This window comes from Sphaerodactylus townsendi, linkage group LG04, assembly GCF_021028975.2.
Source record: "Sphaerodactylus townsendi isolate TG3544 linkage group LG04, MPM_Stown_v2.3, whole genome shotgun sequence".
Taxonomy (NCBI): Eukaryota; Metazoa; Chordata; class Lepidosauria; order Squamata; family Sphaerodactylidae; genus Sphaerodactylus; species Sphaerodactylus townsendi.
This window is the reverse complement of record NC_059428.1, coordinates 28,189,197-28,211,356: the sequence shown is the minus strand read 5'-3', so window position 1 is coordinate 28,211,356 and position 22,160 is coordinate 28,189,197. Positions and strand designations below refer to the sequence as shown.

Sequence of the window (22,160 nt, the reverse complement as noted above, 5' to 3'; positions counted from 1 at the left end):
AGGGAGTGGCCCCTCCCAAGAGCAGGAGTTCAATCGATGATCGGTTGGGGTTGGCGAAAGCATGGAAACTACGTAAAGCTGGCGGCTGTGTAGAAGAGCGCCCGCCCGAGGCCGCTGCCCTGCTAAGGCATTGCTGGTGAAACTTCGCTTTCCCAGCATCACACCTGGTACAGGCAGCTTCAGTGGAGCATCGCGGAAGAGTGGTCTTCCAGTCGTCCGGAACCATTAGGGTGAGCTCCTCTCGCATTTGACTGCCCTCGAAAGCATGCTTCTCACATAGGGGCTGAGTGGACTCCTACTCGTCCCCAAGCGACCGCGCTCTGAGCTTCGAGGTGTGAGGATATTATAGCTCAAAGTGATTTTCGACAACCAGCCCGGACTATGCCATCCTCCCCCACGGTTTATCCTGTGGAAGTGCACCGGGCACAAATGCAAGGATATCGGCATTCGCCCTCTCTTCCGTCCAGGGGCTCTTTTCTTTCTTCTGCAGATGTCGAAGTGGCTAATACCGTTCTCTGGCGAGAGTTTTGAAACCAGCGCCATTACGATGGCGGGCGGCGTAGTGCAGTGAAAGCCCGAGAGAAATGAAGCGGAGCAAGGGGAGAGGCGGACTGGAAGCAGCAAGGGAGAGTTTGGGAAATGGGTGAAGGAGCCGAGGGGGGGGCAGGAAGGAGGACGAGGCGTCCCAATTTAGTGGATAGAGAAAATTCGGGGTTGAAGTGGAAGAAGGGTGAAAGATCGAAGGAGGGCGGACTCTACCAGCAAGGGGAGCCGTGAGGGTCCTGCAGGCTGATGGCGACAAAACATTGTCTCCACGGGCAGTAGCAGCGACATCGTAGCGCCGCTGGTGGCTCTGTCGCGAAAGAGTCGCCCGATGTTTTCCTTGTAGTCCCTTAAGATTCAATGTCCCCCCCCACTCTGGAATTTTCCATGGACACTGAGCTTCAATCTCCTCCAACCTAATTTGCGCAGCTCCCTTCTCTTCACGGGGACCCTGCCGCGCATTTCGTTAAATTCGCAAGTTTCGGATCAACGTGCTTGCTTCCACTAGTAAGCCCTGCTTTTGCAAGCTCCCATACTCCCACCCGGTGTTCCGCCGAGACCGTAGAGAGAGTGTCCTAGGGCCGCGTGTCTCTGGATCATCGCCGATCAAGAAGGTTTGACCGAAGCCCGTGTTATACCCGAAGCTTGGAATGAGTCCCTGGAGTTTCGCCGATCCAAGCGGACTTCGGTATCGCCCTTCCCAGGCGACGACGGTGAGCAGGGTGGAGGTCTTCGAGGATCTCCCGGTTTTTGACACCAGCTTGTAGCATTCGACCAGCCAGAGTCAGCGTAAGAACTGAGGAGCAGAAAGACAGCCGGAGATAACATCTGGTGGAGATGTCGCCAATAGGCAGCTGGAGACCGGAGGGAAGTCCGTAATTCCCTAGCTTGAAGTCTCCCGCTCTGCCGGTTCCTGGCACCTTTTATTGTTACCTCTATTGGGGTGGTAGGAGGGAGGACTCGGGGGGGGGAGTTCCGGAGAGCGGGGAGGAGATCGGGAGATCATCATGTGATGCGTGATGATCTCATCTGGCTCACGTCGCGAGTGAGAGGAGCGCGTCTGGCTGTCTGGAGAGCCTGAAATCTCACCTGGGAGGCAAGACGCATTGTCCCTAAGCGCTCGGTGATTGAGCCAGACAGTTCATGACCCTGACGTGACTCATGTGGGGGGGATGAGGTAGTGGGGGGGTGCGTCGATGGCACGAGCCGTAAGGCCGCAGGTCCAGTTGGCGTCCCAACGTTTCTACTCCCTGACGGCTATCTGCTGGGGCCGGCCCAGTGCACTACTACATCCCTGATGACCAACAAAGCATAGTAGCATTATCCATTCTGTAGTATATTAGTGGTAGTACACTGTATTACATGGTAGTATTATCTCCTATCTGAGGAAATGTTATCTATTACTAGCTGACTCATGAGATTGTAGTTTTGTTGCTGTTAGGCTGGGATGAAAGCTTTTTTTGTTATCGTGGCTTTCTTTGGCTGACTGATAACGATAGTCTCAACTAGGTTCTATTTTGTTGATGACATTATTGTTGTCAATGCTTTTATGCATTGCATATGCTGCCCAGAAGACTGTTAGCATAACAGTGGGGTACAATTAATGTATACAAATATTTTTCTGAAATAGTATTGATATATAGTCTAGGATGCCCTTGTGTAAGCATAAGTGTAGCACAGCCCTTATAATACTGAGGTAAGGGGAGTAAGAGGGGCATGAGAGGGGACAGACAGATGAAATTGGGGCAGTATATGATTGGGACAGATTGATAACATAGAAGACAAGCAGAGTACACTGCAGAGGGGGCAGTACATTTCCATTCCTAAACAGCTGAAAAACTGTGTGTTCAAAGTCTGAACACCATCTTCTTTTTGCCCCAAAGCAGAAATCGGTGGTTTACTATCTACAGAGTTTTAATTTTTAACTCTGGATTTAAATCCTTGTGAAATATTTAAGCTCTAATAGGAAATTAAATCCTTTTCCTGAACATGATGACTAACATCACTGTTAATTCTATGGAAAAACTTTTGAAATGTCTGGCAATTCATCTATGGAGGGTTAAGCAAACACCCTTCATAAACTCCGCCAGCACCACAGGTTCCTGGTACGTACTGAGTAGTTACCACATCATACTTTCCTCCGTACAGTTTGGGACTGGCTATCAATACTATCCTAAGAACATTTCCCCAGGGATAAGACCCACAGAATAACCTTGAGTAAGACCTCTTAGGATGATGCTGTAAGATATATTTGAAAACTGGATCTTACAGCCTTGATAAGTGTATCCAGAATTTTCAAATTCTTAAGATGTGCTATGAAACCCAAGAAGACAAATTGGTGCCATCTAAATGCCAAAAGTAAACATTCTGATTTGTATTTATGGTTTGTGCTACTCAATCTTATGTGGGGAGATCACGCTTCTTTGATGGTTACATATTTGAGTCCCGTAGCATTATTTGAGTCTAGTAGCCCCCCCCCCTTTTAACCTAGGTGGTTCCTATTACATCTATGGGGCCTTCCATTCCCCTCTCTAGCAGGGTTTTTAAACTGTTGGACGCTGTATAATGTACGCTGTATTTTAAATGGGTTTAGTTATTTTAATGTTATAGAGCCATATTTATATTTGAGATTATGATTGTCCGATTAGGACTGTGCTCTTCCTATTATGTATATGTCATTTTATGTTGTACACTGCCCAGTGCCCTCCGGGGGTGGGCGGTATATTAAATAAATAAATAAATATTAATAACAACAATAACAACAACCCATAAGATTTCCAGTGTATAAGATTTTGATATCAGAGCTCCTTTCTGAATAAAGGAGACCCTAATTTCAAGAAAGCCCTTCCCCTGTGTACAGCACTATTTTTTAGGCTGCCATTTTGAAGACCATCTATAAACAGAAAACCAAAGATAGGGTTTGCAAAAATAAGCTGCATTATGGACTGAAAAATAGCAACACAAATATAGCACCTCAATATAGAATGTTTTTTTTTCTTACTAGTGCAAAAGCAAAGAATCCCAAGATGATGACAATTAAGGAACTTTTGAGCTATTTTCCCCCATGGTGGTCATAATGCTATCACTTTGGTTCCGGACTATTGTGGCAATTTTATCACTTTGATTCTTTTTTTTACCTTGCTGCTGCTGTCTACTTTTTTCCTCCTTCTCTAAACGGACCAACAAAGTATCCTGAAGACTTGACCAGCTCCCCACCCTTCCTTGCCAGGGCTGAGTGACTGAGGAGTGCAGGAGGAGCCTCGTGTTGCAGAAAAGTTTCCTTGGTGTGTTGCGCTGCGTTTGCCCCACTGAAGGGGCTGCGGTGGGCAGAGCGGGCGGCAAAACCCTGTCTGCGATGGCTCTCCCGCTTCCCTGTCTGCGGCTCGCCCTCTTTCTTCAGCCAGAAAGGAGGAAACCAGGCGCCTTTCCCGCCCCGTGGCCGCCGCCGTCGCCCTGAGGGCCTCCCGCGTCTTCCCCTCGCGCTCGTTTCCCGCCTCCTGCAGGCCTCTCCGCCTCCTCTGCTCCTTGAGGCGCGTCAAGGGGAGGCGGGCAGGAGGGATGGAGGCAGGTGAGGGGCGCGGTTAAAAGCCGCCGCCAACAGGGAAGGACTGCTCAACGCCGCGAAGAAGGCCACGGAGGAGACCGGGCCGGGCCGCCTTCCCCGAAGAGACGCCGCTTTTTGGCGAGGAGAGGAGAGGAGCCCAGTGCCGGCAGCGGGGCGACTTTTCCCGCCCTTTCGGTCCATGGTGCTCCTCGTTCGGCGCGGCGCGCAGGGGCGTTGATTTCCCTCAGACGCCGCGGACAGGTGAGGCTCCGAGCCCTCGGAGGGGAAAGAAGGGATTTCTTTCTCCGCTGAACTCCTCCTTGTCCCGGCTGGTCCGTGTCAGTCAGGCGAAGTGACATTTTAATTTCCAAATATGAGCGATCCAACTTCGGGGCTTCAGCCCGACCCCCTTCGCCCAGACCTCACGGGGAATATTTCATATTTCCAGTTTGTGGGTGAGGTTTCTTTTTTCTGGTTCTCGTCCCGGAGTTTTGGACAGAGTTGAGTAGTCGAATTGACTAGCTGATCCAGTTGAACCCCCAGGTCTAGGTTCAAGTTTCAAGTTTCTCTCACGGAATATAGCAGGGTGGAAGTCCAAAAGGGAGGATCGTGATCTGATGGATTTTATTTCTAAATTTGATAGTATGCTATTACAGGAAACCTGGCTATTAGATGCTCCAAGAATGACAGGTTTCTACCCCTTCCACTTACCTGGCTTCAGCCAAAATTCAAGAGGACGCTATCGAGCTGGTCTTTGTATTCTGGTTAAGAAAAAATTACATCCTATTATGAGATATCTCGATCCATGCAATTCATTTGCCCAAGCTCTAATCATGGATACGCACTCTAAACCACTATTAATTATCAATTTTTATTTACCATCTACTGATATAGACTTGGAACTTAGTAGCTATTGGAGACTATTTGGGGATGATTTATCTAACTTGAAAACGAACTTCCCCAATATCTGAATACTTATAATGGGCGGTTTTAATGCTAGAATAGGTAAGGGAATCTATGATGGTTCTCGTCATACACAGAGATGCACTCCTCCCCTTTGAAATTTATTATTTTACTGCTCTAGGAGTTAAAGCAACATTGATTGAAGGTCTTTGAAAAGCCAATTTTATTGTGGTGTTTGGGGATGGGTTGGCAAATGAACCAGCAACTCAGGAAATTACAATAATTCTGGAAAAGGCAGACTTTTAAATGGGAGGGGGAGCAAAGGGACCAGGAAACCTGTAGGATGTGTTGGTGGATCTAGGATAGCTGTGGTTAGGTGTCTGCTGAAATTTCTTTCTGGGCTGTGATCAATAATAAGCATTTGGGAAGGTGGTGATTATGGAAGTATTTCATGTAGTCTTGCAGAAGGAATCCTGGCCTTAAATTAAGCCCAGCTTTTGGAATTTACCTGGATGACAGAGGAAATAATGGAGAGGGAAGAGATGAGAACTCAAGGAAGACTGGTTTGTAGTTGCCTATTAGCCATGTTAACTAAGTGGAGCCTTCCCAGTCAGAGCCAGTAAACACAACTTTCTGTAGCTGGGACAATAAACAATGCCGTTTCATTGCCTTTTAGCCCTGCTTATGGACTTCCCAGAAACATCTGACTGTTGTTGGAAATTTGGTCCTATCTAGGAAGGCTCTTCTCATGTTAGGATTTCCTTAGTGCCTTATCTAATAGTCAGGGGAATTATTCCCCAGGAATAAGCCTCTTCCATCTATATTTTCTGCTCCGTGGTAATGATCCATTTAGTTTTAGCAGTGCTTTCCCAGCTGGTAATTTTCCTTTTATTTAGCACAGCAGTGAAGATCTGGGATAAACAAGGCAATGCGCCTGGTCTGAGTCTTCAAAAAGAGGGCTGGTGTTAATTGACTTGCAGGACAGGTTTGGTAAATCTTGCGCTTTGGAAAGATGCTGTGCTGTAGAATCTCTTTCTTCAATTGTTATTTGGCTTTCTGTAATCTCTACCTTGAGTGAGTATCTGCGGACTGATCACAAGATTCTGTCATCCATTAGTAACAAGGGGTTAATTTTTAGTTAAGGGAGATCAAGGTTCTCTTTTTTCCTTTCTGGAGGCATCAAAATAGGAGTCAGGTGATGTGTATTGTTTCCCTTGCCTTGCACAATGAAGATCTCTTGGACAAATCACCTTATCTAAGTTAGAACATGCCTCCTTTAGAAGTCCACGTGAAACTGAAGTCATTGATGCTTGGAACAAGTTGTCCTACTCCTCGAATGATATCTTAGTTGAACTTGCCACCAAGTACGCACTTATGCACGTTGAATTACTACGTTTAGAAACAGCTAATTTATTTTTTCATCACTTAGAAATCAAATCAAGCAAGTCTTACTGTGGGCAAGTTCATATTTTTATGGTACTCCTGATGTAGTAACCTCACATTTGTATTGTATGTTGTATGTTTCTCTGTCCTCCTGTGATATGTTCGACAGCATGCAGTTTATTTAACATGTTGTAATATATTTCCTTTGGGCTTGTAAAGATACAAGTGCAAATCTCTACTTTGCCACTACCTAGTTAGATAACCTTTGGTAGATTTCTGACTTGGTCCAGAGAGGTGGCAAAAAGAAAACAAACCCAGAGTTCTTGTAAGCTAAAATATTAACCTGAGCTCATCAGAGGAATGATGTATACTCCTCAAATAGGTAATCAGACCTCTGATAGCCCTACCATATGTTTAATGCTTTATGGCACTATGCATACAACTCAGAATGCTGGATATAGACTTTTCTTTTCGCTGTTACAATATTTGTTATTTGCTCAAGTCTGTTCTTGAAGAGCATATTCCAATTGGAACCTGTTTCTGCACATGGATTGCTGTTCTTGAGTTGGAGCAGATGATTCTATTCTTGACTCTGTTTGTAATGTTGAAACAATAGCAATCTGTTGTGCAAGTCAGTGTTGATGTGAGCATAAATGAAATTAGAATCAAAGCTCTTTTCATATGTCATATATTGTCTAAGTAATAGAAGGATGATATAGCCAGCTGTTTCTGGTGGGATCCATATTGGATTGTGTCTAATCACTTTGCTTAACATGTTCTGCCTGGAAAAGAAGTGTTCCTCCAACAGAAGAGTCTGTTGCATTTGAAGACAGGGATTTGAAGGAAAGGGATGCCATTAGCAGAGTGGTGGTCATAACATGTAACCCATAAGCCAGCCATTCTCAACCAGGGTTCCGTGGTACCCTGGGGTGCCGTGAGCATGTCCCAGGGGTACCGCGGCAACACTACCACCACCACCCCTCATTTTTGTGGTGTCTCCCACTGGCGCCAGCAAGGACATGGAGCTGGCCGATGGGGCAGGGCCTACCACAAGGTCAGCAGCAACCCCCACCCCCAGTGCTTCCCTTCACCCTGGGAGGGGAAGGTAGGGGTGTGGCAAGCAGGGGCAATGGGAGGGGACGGTGGAGGGTGGCGGCAGGGGTACCATGAGATAAGAAGAGTGAGGTCAAGGGTACCCTGACCTCAAAAAGGTTGGGAAACACTGCCATAAGCCATTGAATTCTCATTATATGGGGATGCATGGAACTACTTAATCTTCCAGTAGATTTAATGTCAAGGAGGAAGGGTAACCTTGCATGGTTAGGACATTTTCATTTAGTCATTAGAGCAAAAAGGTACTACTCTGCCTGTACTTTTGATCTTTGCTAGCAGTGTGCATTTGAATATCGAGGCGGGGGAGGGGCTGACAAAAGGGACCATGTCAATGGAGCTACAAAGGCAAATGGAGCCAGTGTGGTGTAGTGGTTAAGAGCAGGTGGATTCTAATTGGAGAACCAGGTTTAATTCCCTACTTATCTGATAAACCATATGTGTTTTTGCACTCCTGCATTCCTGCTGGATTACCTTGGGCTAGTCACAGTTCTTCAGAACTCTCTCAGCCCCACCTACCTCACAAGGTGTCTGTTGTGTGGAGAGGAAGGGAAAGGAGCTTGTAAGCCACCTTGAGTCTCCTTACAGGAGAAAAAGGTGGGGTATAAATCCAAACTACTACTACTCTTCTGCTTCAAGCTATTTTCCTTCCCAATTTGCCCTCCCTGCTCACAGAATGTGGCAAGCTTTTTTTCTTCTTCCAAGGGGATGCACACAGAGCGAGTGTGATGTAGTGGTTAAGAGCAGATGTATTCTAATCAGGAGAACCAGGTTTGATTCCCCACTCCTCCACCTGAGTGGCAGAGGCTTATCTGGTGAACCAGATGTGTTTCCACACTCCTACTTCCCTGCTGGGTGACCTTGGGCTAGTCACAGTTCTTTGGAACTCTCTCAGCCCTGCCTACCTCACAAGGTGCCTGTTGTGGGGAGAGGAAGGGAAAGGAGCTTGTAAGCCACTTTGAATCTCCTTACAGGAGAGAAAGGTGGGGTATAAATCCAAATTCTTCTTCTAAGATTTTTGGGAGCTAGTTTAGTTTTCAACTATAAACCTTCCCCTCAGTTTCCATGGTTTCTACAGGAAGAGAGTGTGATGCCTTTGGGTTCGCTGAGGTAAGTTTTGCAGTGCATGAGGAGATTATTGAGATCACTGAGGATGGATTAATATATAAACAACTGAGAAGATTTATTTATTTACAGGTTGGTTTTAAAGGAACAAACCAACAGCACAGGTCTCCAGATAGACAACATAGAGACCTGGCCAAGCAACAAAAATTTAAACTGGTTATGACTTCAGAGAGTAGATAGAGTTTTCTACCTTTCTCTTAGACACAAAAACAGACTTTTGTTGACTTGCCACTAGGTTGGATCCTCTCTCAACCATAGGATTCTCCCCAGGCCAGCCTGCCCTTTCCCCAGAGTCAGACTAAATTGTACATAAGAACATAAGAACAAGCCAGCTGGATCAGACCAGAGTCCATCTAGTCCAGCACTCTGCTACTCTCAGTGGCCCACCAGGTGCCTTTGGGATCTCACATGCAGACTGTGAAAGCAATGTCCTTCTGCGGCTGTTGCTCCTGAACACCTGGTCTGTACAAGGTCTCCTCCTCACCAGAGATGGGCCTACCAATTGAGCACTCTCTTCTCTCCCAGAGACAGAGCTAAATCGTTCTGCCATACTGTCAGAGCTACCCGTCGCTCTGTTGGCTTTTTCCAGACCTGAGCTATTGCTGCTCTCTCCCTGAAGCAGAACTCAACTCTTTTGCTCCTGTGGTCCCTCCATTCCCACAGGTGATTGGATACTGGAACAGCATTCCTGTGGGCTCATCTCAGTGGCTGACTTTCCCTTCAGGGACAGAACAACCTCCTGTCCATCACACAGAGCCTCAGCACTTGGGGTGGGGGTGGGGGTAGATAGATTAAAGATTAAGAATAACTGTTCTAATTCATGTCACTTCATTGGATGGGACTGGTGATCATAAGCAACGTTATTATTTATTAGGCTTCCTTTTCTAGCCAAACCGGGCTTAGGGTGGCTCACATACATAATAAAACATGACACAAAATTCCATAAAACATAGAAAGCAATTAAAACAATAAAATTTCAATGTATTGTCGAAGGCTTTCACGGCCGGATTCAGCTGGTTGTGGTGGGTTTTCCGGGCTGTGTGGTCGTGGTCTGGTGGATCTTGTTCCTTACGTTTTGCCTGCATCTGTGGCTGGCATCTGGTAACAGACTTCCCTCTGTGATACACCTCTGAAGATGCCAGCCACAGATGCAGGCAAAACGTTAGGAACAAGATCTACCAAACTATGGCCACACAGCCCGGAAAATGCTCCAGAACTAATAAAATTTCAATTCCTACTCTAAAATTTCTCATCAAATTAGGCTAAAATTAGTCTTAAAAAACCAAATCGGACTAAAAACTTTTGACCTCCCACCCACTTGGACTAAAAACTTTTGACCTCCCACCCTCTAGAAATAATAAACTGATCAGAGAGGAGAGAAAGGAGGGGTAGATTGGGAGGCCAGAAAGATGGAACAAACCATCACTGCTTCAACCAAAGGCCTGGTGGAAGACAGTTGAATAAGGTTGGGCAGGCACCTGGAAAAAAACCAGGGCTGTTCATAGAAATGGGGAAAATCTGGCATTTCATTAAATTTGGGCTTCTCGTATTCAATTGAAAACTAGTCTTGGTTATTTTTTTGTCTATTGATACATGGAAGTCTCTGGCTCTATTGTGAAATACTTTTCATTGAAAAATGAAAATAGAATGAAAACCAGTTAAATATTATAGCTGAAGCAGCTATGATTGGTCTTATCCCCTGTTCTTAAAAATTACTTGCAGACTTGTCAGGGTACCCTTGGGGACTTCTAGGGGTTCCCACAGCACAGTTTTAGAAATGCTGATTTAGTAGTCTGAAGGAGTGTCCAAAGGCTTGATCCTAAGAGTGTGTCTGCAGAGAAAGGGGAAAGATGGGTGGTATGAACCAATTCCCCTACACAGTCTCCTTGGCCCAAGTTCCCTGATTCCTGACATAGCCTTGCTGAGAGTGGTCTTGTGTCAGTAGAAATGCTGGCAGGGTCCAACTCTACATATTTGGAGAGAATATACAGAACTATCTCAGCCATAAGGTTATCTAGCAACTTTTGCTATGTCCCTCTGCCTAGATGCATGAGGAGCAGTGGAAGAACGCTTTAACCTGCCGCTAACTCCCAATTTCCGGTAAATGTGCAGTCCTTCTGAACTTCTCAATACATGCTGTACCTGTATACGATGTATCTGTCAAACCAAACAGCCAAGGACAATAAAAGCAGCAGCAGCTAAAGTTAATTTGTGACACACCCAGGCTGATTTCCCCCCCTCAGAGCCTCACAAAGAGGAGAAACTTATTTGGATTTGTCAAATCATGTGGTAAGATCTTTAAGCACTGATCCAACTTTCTCTCCCTCCCCTAGTTGACTCTGACTAGCATAAACTATCATTCTTGTGGTTCTTTTTTCATAGGAAATTCAAAGTATTAGTGTTTCTTAGTCACTCTGATTAACTATACTGACACAAAACTGTCAATTATTTTGCTAACACAAACCTTGAGGTGTGTGAGAACTTTGCCTGAGTAAGAAACAGCAATTTATTGTACATGGCAAATGGTGGAAATTGATAAAGGTCTTCAGAAATATGTAGTCTTGTCATCTTTGCACTTCTGAAATGACATCTTAACTTAAATTCTATAGCAATTGCGTAAGCTGTATAGCATTCTGATCACTTTGGTTCAGTCTATGGCAATTGTTTCTTAACTATTGTTAGATTAGATTAGTTTTCTTTAGTTAGATTAGTTGTATTAATAGGGTGACCTAGCCAATTTGACAGAGTTAGTCCCGTTCCTTCCACTGACTTTCTGAGGGAAGAACTAAAATTACCAGAGAAACCTGATTTCCTGTTCTACGCTTCATTGTTAATATAGGTAGGGGACCATTTGCAGAGAAAATCAGTGTGTGAGGGGGAAACCATTTACATCACCTTGACCACATGCAGGCGAGGGGAGAGAATAAACATTGTTGGGGGGGTACTTTCCTTCTGTTCACCAGTTCTCTCCTTCAATTAATTTCTCTAGTCTGTTTTCCCCAAATCAGACTTCAGGACTAAAAATAACCCTGAATGAGAGGAAATAGCCAGCAGGTAGCATCTGAATGGGAAAATGGATGGTGAAAGTAGGGTCACATGCCCCTCTAGCTTGCCAGCTGGTTTGCACAATTCTTCTGTTTTTTGCCTCACTTTTGCTATCTACACAGACATATTTGAGAGGACATATTTGCTAAGGTAACATGTGCTTTGTCCCAAGAAACTAACTAGACAGGGTAATATCTTATTCTTGGATTAATTTCAGTTGGGCTTCATGGAACCAGGAAATATGAAAGAGGTGACATTTCACATGTGCGTGCGTACATACACAAAGTCTCTCACCCTTTCTAACAAAATTTGGTCCAATGCATCCATTGTTATCTTTTAAATCTAAATTTTTAATGCATCCTATTCCTAAAGGGTTAAAGTAGGGTTAAGAAACCTCTAACACAGTGGTTCTCAACCTGGGGGTCGGGACCCCTTTGGAGGTCGAAGAACACTTTCACAGGGGTCGCCTAAGGGGTCACCTAAGACTCTTTGCATCAGTGTTCTCCATCTGTAAAATGGATAAATGTTAGGGTTGGGGGTCACCACAGTATGAGGAACTGTATTAAAGGGTAACGGCATTAGAAAGGCATGAGAACCCTAACATGCATGCCAAATGGTACAGCAGTTCCTTTTCGTCACCTCAGGTGTAAATGAGCAGAGATATGCTCAGGAGGGTCCCTTCCTGTTAGGACAACAGTTGTTTAGCATTAGAACTTGGATTGTGATGGTTCATGATGAGTGTAAATTCTCTCACTGGTGCCTTTGTGTTTCACTTGTGACCTAGTTTACATGCAGCTTTTAGAACCAAAACTATTCAGGTAGTATTTTCATTCATTACAATGACATTCCTAAGTGTGTCTGTTCAAACAAAACCATTGATGTTTCACAAACCTTTCCAAAGCAAATTTATTTATGCGATGGAGTCTGGCCAAGTACAGCACTTGTCTTCTTCCCCTTTTGTTTGCTGTTAACATTTATTTAGTTAAATGTAATGGGGTGGGGGTGGTATTTAGTTTTTAAAAACCCCACTATCTACTGTCTTTTCCCTGACCTGGCTGGCCCAGACTTGACTGATCTCATCAGATCTCAGCGTCTCAGCAGGGTCAGCCCTGCTTAGTATTTGGATGGGAGACCATCCAGGAAAACCAGGGTCACTATGCATAGGCAGGCAATGGTAAACCACCATTGTCTCTTGCCTTGTAAACCCCATAAGAGGTTGCCATATAAGTTGGCTGCAACTTGACAGCACTTTACACACATACATACACACTCCTGCCTTTCAGCAAGTAACAGTGGTTCAAATCTAGTTCTAGTTATGGGCAGCTTGTCATGTGTATTAGTTGATCAGCCCAGGTGATGATGAACATACAATCAACATCAAAACTTAGCCAAGCAATTCAAAGGGGCTCCAGATGAGCAAGGTGAGGGATCAGTGTCAGCATTTGTTAACTACGATAGAAACATGCAATATTTTATTTATTTTATTTTATTGGATTTTTGTGTTGCCCTTTCCATTTCGGGCTCAGAGTGACTTCTACCAAATAAGTATTCAATATCTCCATAAATATAGATTATATAATTAAAACAATAGATTAAAAATTCCTCAGATGGCAGTGCTAATTTCCTATGGAGATGATAATCCGGATGGGGATAAGAACAAGGGGGAGGTCAAAGTATATTAAAGGTCCTTACAGTTCTTATCACTGCCTCAGCTGTAGGCCTGCTGGACGGCTCTGCCTTGCAAGCCCTGCAGAATTGCATCAAATCATGCAGTGCCCCAGTATCCTCCATCAGAGCATTCCACAAGTCCTGGCTGAGACCTCTTTTGGGCCAAGAATTACCAGTAAATTAATATTTGTAGATCAAATTGCTCTTCAGGGAACATAATGGGAGAGGCAGTCCCTCAGGTAGGATGGCCTTAAACCATTTGGGGCTTTAAAGATATGTGCCAACACCTTGAACCGAATTCTGTACTTTACCCAGAGCCAGTGCAGCTGGTGGAGCACTGGTTGAATATGTATTCTTCACAGAGTTCCAGTGAGGGCCCATGCTGCTGCATTTTGGACCAGCTGGACTTTCCAGAGAAGACTCAAGGGAAGCCCGGTGTAGTGAGAGTTACAGTAAGTCAGTCTAGAGGTGACCTTTGCATGGATCACTGGCCTGCTCAGTTTGGGACAAGTAGTGCACCAATAATCTCACCTGTCCAAGATGGTAAAAGGCCAGGTGAGCCAGCTGTGTGACTTGTGCCTCTAACTTCTGGGCAGTCACCTACAAACAGACTGTGTCAGCTCCCCCCCCCCCTTCTTCATATTGATGGCATCCCAGTCCAAACCCTACCCCAGAGGAGTGAGCGTAACCACTGCAAGGCTGACCCATGGATCCCAGCATCAGCTAGGCGGTTGATCAAGACATTAGAATCAACCAGGTCAAATGCTGCTGTCAGATCAAGTAAAATCAGCAGTGCTGACCTGCCATGGTCCTAGTGTCAACTGTGAGGGTGACCAGGGCCAACTCCATCCCACTCCCAGCACAAAAGCAGGATTGATGTGTCCTTCAGGAATTCCTGAAGATTTTCCGCCACCATTCTCTCAACTACCCTGCCCAGGAATGGTCGATTAGACACTGGGCGATAGTTGGATGGATCCCTAAGGATCCAAAGATCATTTGGAAAAGGAAGGGGAGGAAAGAAGCTACAGTTAACAATTAGTTTATCAAAGTGGAAAAAATGCTGAGTGCTCAGAGCTTAGAATTCCAGGCATGTCATGTAGTTGGGTCCCGAGCTAACCTAGTTTCCAGAGTTCTACATCTTCAGCCAATGGAAGACAATGTGCTACTTGCATTTATGGCATACAGCCCAGTCTAATGTGCCCTAAATAAATTCACTGTTACACAATGCAGAGCATAAGATTAAGAAGATAAATTCACCATTGATTAGCATTATAGTGACCCAACAAAATGCACAGGCCATAATAGAAGTTAAATCAAGTACTAAATATTAAAAATGAAACTGTAAGACTGGTCCAGGATGATGGACTGAGAAAGCATCTTAATTTCTGATTCTGCTTCAAAATCTGGCCTCGGTCTTCTTTTGTGTGTGTGTATGGCCAGATTGAGCAATCACTACTAAACAGAGTGCAGAGGGGCCTCTCCTGGAGAAAATGGCTTCTTGTGGACTCTGTGGCATCATACCCCAGTGGAATCCCTCTCTTTTCTGCTAATCCAGGGCTCCCCCACTCCCTGAAATCGAGATATTTCCCAATTCAGAGCTGGCAACCCTACTACTTACGGTAATCCTAAACACAGCTAGATAATGCAGTTCATGCTGTCGGCTGTTGTATGTTATGGGATTTACCATGCAGTGAGTGGCTGGGGGGGGGGGGGTGTCTCCATAGCAAGGTCTGCCCCAAAGAGAATTTCCCTTCAGTGCAGGGCAGAGCACCAGTGTATAATCAGCCAAAGAAGCAGAAATATGTTACTATACATAAAATAATTTGTTTTGAGAGAGTGGAGAGGGGTATTTTTTCCCTTCATACTATACTAGGATTTGGGGTTCATCCAATTAAAACACTGACAGTAGATTCAGACAAGACAAAAAGAAATATTCACACAATGCATGATTCATTTATGGAATTCAAAGCCACAGGATGTGATGATAATTCGTGCAGAACAAATGTATGTTTTCAATTGCAAATGTGATTTGAGTACTTTTGCCGATTAGTTGCACCTCCCTGCTGCATATATATGTTGTCATCAGGTAACATGTGAAACAGCCTTGTTTTTAACAAATCCAAAAGTAGCAGAATCTAGCTGTGACTGCTTCCCTTCAGTGGCATATTTATTTAGGCAGTTGTTGAACCATATGCTGGTGGTTCTGCGGTGGTAACTTGAATACATAATCCGAGGTTGCTTTGTGAATACTTCATCTTTTGTCAGTGAAAATGTGCTTTGTTTTAGCAGTATCCTAAGAACTGGTTCTAGTGCTCATGTATTGCATGTTAAACAAACTAATTCACATACAAAGGGTGTTAGATTTGTTGTGCAAATGGGAATTTTATTCCCAGATATACCTTGGTCTGAATCCTATCGGGCGTGGGTAAAGGGGGCTCCAGCCTCCCCCACCGTGACACTGTTCCAAACTGAAACTATTCTAGGAAGCAGCTATTTATCATATGGGGAACTTAATTTTTATTTATTTATTTATTTATTTATTTCATTTATATACCGCCCTCCCCTGAAGGGCTCAGGGCGGTGAACATGAACATACAAATAGAGCACAAAATAAAATCAACAAATCTCAAATCATCAAATAAATCATAGTAAATGGCTCTATAGTCTTTGAATCATTAAAACCCCATTAAAAGCAGCGTATTAATATCAAATACAATAAATAATACAATAAGAGGCGACCTACTAACCAATCCCCTAAAAGAGGGGAGGGGCGGCAGGATCCACAGATGTTAACCGGGGGGGGGGGCATCAGCGGCCAGCCTCCCCAAAGGCCTGGTGGAACAGCTCAGTCTTGCAGGCCCTGTGGAACTCGTTGAGATCCCGCAGGGCCCGCACAGCTGGAGGGAGAGCGTTCCACCAGGCGGGGGCCAGAGCTGTAAAGGCTCTGGCCCGGGTAGAGGCTAGCCGCATCATGGAGGGGCCAGGGATCACCAGCAAATTGGCATCTGCAGAGCGCAGAGGCCGGTTCGGGACATATGGTCTAACTACGTGTTAGTGTTCCCATCAGGGCAAACTCTGCCTCTCTGGGGCCGTTTCAGGAAAACCGCACAAAGGAAGGCTGAAGTCCCTTGTCCCAGTCTAAATTGAGTCTTTGTGTGCCTGGGAATGAACTCCCAGTAGGGAACCTACAGTATACAGCAGTTATAAAACAGTTCTGCAAGGATTTTATAGCACGTGCATCAACCTTTAGTAGCATTGTCTGAGAGGAGGTGTGTGGATTAGCCTTGTTTCTTCCTGGAAGACTGCTGTTATAACAAACTGTATCCTGGTATAAGTTTTGCATAAGTTTTATGCTTGTACAGCCCTCAAAATACAAGTCGAACTCGTTTCATGAGTTAAGGCTCTAAATTCTAATGAGTTTTTATGATGGATCATATGTGTAGATTCAGATTGGAAGTGCCTAATGGGTACAGGCCATCCAGTCTGATAACATGTCTCTATAGCATTTGAAAATACAAAATTTTTGCTTTGACTTCAGTATAATTTAAGGTGCAGATTTTGTTGTTAATCAGTGTAACTATAGCTGCTTTACAGTTATTGCATCAGCCTCATTGATGGCATTGTCAAACACAATTGAATGTATTGTAAATGTATTGTTGAAATCTGATGGAATCCTGGAGTAGTTAGAAATACATAGGCATGGTGTAGTGGTTAAGAGCAGGTGGATTCTAATCTGGAGAACCGGGTTTGATTCCCCACTCCTCCACCTGAGTGGCAGAGGTTTATCTGGTGAATCAGACAGTGGCATGGGGGGGACAAATGGTGCCCGCCCCACCCCCCGCAATCACCCGGGTCCCCCATAGGGCTTTACCCCACTTACCTTAGTTCAGCAGGCTGAAAAAGCAGCCTGGCTGGGCCCACCAGGCTGCTTCAGACTTCGCGGGGGCGGGGGAAAGGGGGAGGGGCGTGGGGGTGATTTTCCACCCCCACATGATGCCGATGGCATGTGCCCGGGTTGAGATACCCCATCTCCGCCCCGTGGTAGCTACGCAACTGGAACTAGATGTGTTTCCACACTCCTACATCCCTGCTGGGTGACCTTGGACTAGTCACAGTTCTTCAGAACTCTCTCAGCCCCACTTACCTCACAAGGGGTCTGTTGTGCGGAGAGGAGGGGAAAGGAGCTTGTAAGCCACCTTGAGTCTCCTTACAGGAGAGAAAGGTGGGCTATAAATCCAAACTCTTCTTGTGAGTGCATACTCACATTCTCACCCCTCCCCCCCTCTCCCTAACAAATATTAAAAGTTCAGGCACAGGAACGGCCTTTCGGGGCCTCCCAAACATCTCTAAAGCCTGTGCCCTTCTTGCTTCCTGAAGGAGCCTACTCCACAGGGTGAGGGCTATGATGGAAAAAGCACAGACTTTGGTCAATGCCAGGAAGGCCACCCTATGCTGGGAAGCAGCTAGCAGGCGGGGGCAACATCAAGAGTACACCTGGCACATGATGGCACATAGGAAGAGATAGTTCTTAAGATGAGTCTGTATGCTGTCTTCAAGGACATGCAGTGGACACATAATAGGTAGCCACAATTTTGCTTAGGCATCCTGGCCTGTCTTAACTGATCAAATGCTGATCTAAATGTAAACCTACATGTCCTGTGGAACATGTGAATTTTGAATCGGCTCTAAGCGGAACTGAGAACTAGGCATACTCAGGCTACAAAAAAACTGATCACTGTTGCAAGTGAGCACTCTAGCATGTTCTCAAATTTGTACTGAGGGATTAATCTTGCTAAATCTTCTAGGTTTACAGGCGATGTAAGGGGAGAGTGCCTGTTCAAAAGTGCCTTCAAAAACAGTACTGTATTCTTTCCCAAAGTTTCAGTTTCACTGATCATTTAAGTAGCTGCTGTTATCTAAGACTTTAACTCTGTCCAGCAGTTTCTAACTCTAAATAGTAGTTCAGCATTGTATTCCGCCAGCAGAGCAGAAAATATTTGGAGTGCTGTCTCACTCAAAGAGTGTGATGGACAGGTTTGCTTGCAGGTGACTGAGCTAGCTTCCTGCCCAAAGCTTATGACCTAACTATGAAAGGTTATGTTCATGACGTATAAGAGGGGACACATTAAACTGCACCTTGCATGTTATACCATCTCAGCTGTAAACAAAACACAATGTAACAAATATGTGTTATATTGGCCATAATTAATTTATCCATAAGCTTACAGATCTGGATTCTGTTACCTTGTACTCATGTGAAAACATTCTGAAATCTGAGTGAGTACCCTACAGGGTTCAGAGTTAAATTTGGAAAGGATGAGGGATTTGATTACATGTTATTCCTTTGCTGATTTTTGTTGTTGCTCTTGTTACATGCTAATGTTGATTTGGAATGGGAAAGGACTTGCAAGATTACTCCTGTCAGTTTCATCCGACTTGTACTGAATTGACTTAATATGCTCACAAGGTATACACTTTCTTTAGCACTCCGGTGGCAGAACAATCTCAAAGGCAAGCAAAGGAAAGGAACTGAAAACAAAACAGCCAATATTATAATAACCCTGTATAGATCTTTGGGAGGGCCTCAACTGAAATACTGTGTGCAGTTTTGGTTAATGTACTTCAGAAAGGTTTTTTAAAAAAAGACATACTGTATTTCCCCGAAAATAAGCCCTATCATGATTTTTCAGGATTTTGGGAGGAGGTTTAAAATATAAGCCCTACTCCAAAAATAAGCCCTACCGGTAGTTACAGATCAGGATGGTGTGATCCAGCAGGGTGCTCCCTGCCAATGAGGATGCAGCTTGCATCACATGTGTCAGGGAAGCAGGGGCTGCCAAGAACCCGGCTTAACGAATTGTGAAGGTACCGTATTTCCCATAAAATGAGCCCTACTCCGAAAATAAGCCCTAATGCATCTTTTGGTGCAAAAATTAATATAAGACCCCGTCTTATTTTCAGGGAAACACGGTAATAGGGAAACCATTAAGATTAAGATTGGTGGATTAAGGAATTGGAGCACCTTAACTATAAGGAAAGATGAAGACTCTGGGACTTTTTGGTTTAGAAAAGAGACATGATGGAGGTTTATAACATTATACATGGGGCAGGGGGTATGAACAGAGAGAACTTGTTCTCAGTCTTCCAGCCTACTAGAACGTAAGGTTATCCAGTGAAATAGATGGTTAATAGGATGGACAAAAGAAAGTACTTCTCTACTCAGTAAATGATTAAAATTAGAATTTGCTGTCAGAAGATATGGTGATGGCCACAGGTGCAGATGGCTTTAAAGAAAGATTGGACAGATTAAGGGGGATATGTCCGTCAGTGGTTACAAGCCAGGTCACTAAAGGGAACCTCCAAATTTAGAGGCAGTAAACCTCTGAATATCAGTGCCAGAAGGGAACATTAGGGAACGTCTCAGCCTCTATGCCCTATTGTTGGCCATCCAGGATAACTGATTGTCTGATAGGATAGTGGACTATATTGTCCAATAGTCTGATACAGCAGGACCCTTATGTTCGTATCCTTCGCCTCATGAAGATTTCTCACAGTGCTAATGTTAAAGCATCTGACTGCAAATGTGTGTGTTCTGTCATCTAATTCTTTTGGCACAATGTTCTTTTCTTAACAGGTCCCAGGACTCAAGCGACACAATGGATTGGGGGTCACTTCAGGCCATTTTAGGGGGTGTAAACAAACATTCCACCAGCATTGGAAAGATCTGGCTGACTGTCCTATTCATCTTCCGTATTATGATCCTCGTTGTTGCTGCGGAGGAAGTCTGGGGTGACGAGCAAGATGATTTTGTCTGCAACACTCTGCAGCCAGGGTGCAAAAATGTCTGCTATGATCACTTTTTCCCCATTTCTCACATCAGACTCTGGGCCCTTCAGCTCATTTTTGTCTCCACTCCTGCTCTCTTGGTAGCCATGCATGTGGCATACAGAAGACATGAAAAGAAAAAGAAGTTTATAAAGAAAGAGGGAAACAGCGAATATAAGGACTTAGAAGAAATAAGAAGGCAAAGATTTCACATTGAGGGCCCTCTGTGGTGGACATACACGACCAGCATCTTGTTCAGACTGATCTTTGAAGCTTCCTTCATGTATGTGTTTTACTACATGTATCATGGGTACCACATGCCACGCCTACTCAAATGCAGTGCTTGGCCTTGTCCAAACGTCGTGGACTGTTTTGTTTCCCGGCCCACTGAAAAGACTGTCTTCACCATTTTCATGATCGCAGTGTCTGCCATTTGCATTCTGTTAAACGTAACTGAATTTGGTTATTTGGTGACAAAGTTTTGTATTAAAAGGTCTAGAAGAGCAGCAGTCACTGGACATCACCCCAATAATGAGAACAAAGAAGAAAGCAAACAAAACGAAATGAACGAGCTCATATCTGACAGCTGCCAGAACACAGTGACAGGATTTCCAAGCAGCTAAGACGACCACAAGCCTGGAAGAAATAAATGGCCATATTCATAGGCTGCCCATGAAAGTGATTAAACTTAACTATGCAGTAATTTAAGTGGAGTAAACATGAGCATTATCATGTTTGAATTAGGCACATGTGCTCTGGTTTAAAAGGTCAAGGTCAGCATAAGAATATATTGAGTATTACAGAAATACATAATCTCATGCATATTCTGATAAAATCAACTCCGATTTGTTAGAAGTTGATATTTTAGTGCCTTCATGCTGAGATAAATCCTAAAGTCCAGTGGTTCTCAACCTGGGGGTCAGGACCCCTTTGGGGGTCGAGCGACCCTTTCACAGGGGTCGCCTAAGACTCTCTGCATCAGTGCTCTCCATCTGTAAAATGGATAAATGTTAAGGGTGGGGGGTCACCACAACATGAGGAGCTGTATTAAAGGGTCGCGACATTAGGAAGGTTGCGAACCACTGAGCTAACTGGAAGGGAACTGGCTGTCATATGAAATAGATTCTATTAGTATTAAGACAGTTTACCACAGTGGTAGCAGTTTTTACCTGTGAACTTGCATATAATTAAAGTATTTTTTATAAAATCTGAGATTTCATGTTCTTCAATGTTAACGTGTATGAATGAGTAGTGTCTTTTTTATTAATATTTTCTGAAAGACAAACATGGATGGTAATGTCTTCATTTTAGTTATGTTGGAGCTGAATAATTTGAAATGTATATTTTCATGCTGTAAATAAACAACTGTTCTACAGACTGCCAGTTTAAATCATATGTATTTAAGTCCACTATTGATATACTCATTTTTGAATGAGTTACACACTGGTTTCATGTACTGAAGAAGATCTCAGTGTCTTTTTTGAGTTTTTAGATTGCCGTCTACAATGGTGGGAAAATAGTTGGTTGGTCAGACAGTTGAAAATAATATGAAGCTGCTTCTTTCAGCCACTATGAACCAAATTCTATGTCACTGTATTTCAAATAAAAGAAAAGTACTTTTAAGATGCTTTGAATTTAATATATTCCTTAAAACAATAGAACAAAATTTAGCTGCACTCTTTGGAAGAGCAAAGGGCAGAACCAAGGCATAAAACTAAATTTTAGGATTAGCCAATCATAAGATAGGTCAGGTGTTTGTGTCTCTATAGCGGATTCCGCATGGGCCAAAAACAGCGGTGTGAAAATGGTGTAAACCTTTTTACAGTTTTAAATCCTTTTACACACCGTTTTCACACTGCTATTTTTGGCCCATGTGGAATCTGCCTAGATACCGTGGTGGCGAACGTATGGCAGTCCAGATGTTCATGGACTACAATTCCCATCAGTCCCTGCCAGCATGGCCAAAGAAGACAAAATTATCTTTGATCTCATTTAGTTATAGTCTTAAGCAGTA

At 44.1% G+C, this 22,160-nt stretch overlaps 1 protein-coding gene across 1 annotated transcript; it reads left to right on the top strand.

Moving 5' to 3' along the window:
- Positions 1–4,106: 4,106 nt before the first annotated feature.
- LOC125432195 (gap junction beta-6 protein-like) lies at positions 4,107–21,523 on the top strand. Its single transcript, XM_048495631.1, has 2 exons — positions 4,107–4,348; positions 19,956–21,523. The coding sequence occupies exon 2, from the start codon at positions 19,978–19,980 to the stop codon at positions 20,767–20,769; it is 792 nt and encodes a 263-aa protein (XP_048351588.1). The 5' UTR covers positions 4,107–4,348; positions 19,956–19,977; the 3' UTR covers positions 20,770–21,523.
- The last annotated feature ends 637 nt before the right edge of the window (positions 21,524–22,160 follow it).

Excerpts from the sequence above, each read along its gene's own strand:
- LOC125432195 (XM_048495631.1), top strand. The coding sequence starts at position 19,978 with ATGGATTGGGGGTCACTTCAGGCCATTTTAGGGGGTGTAAACAAACAT.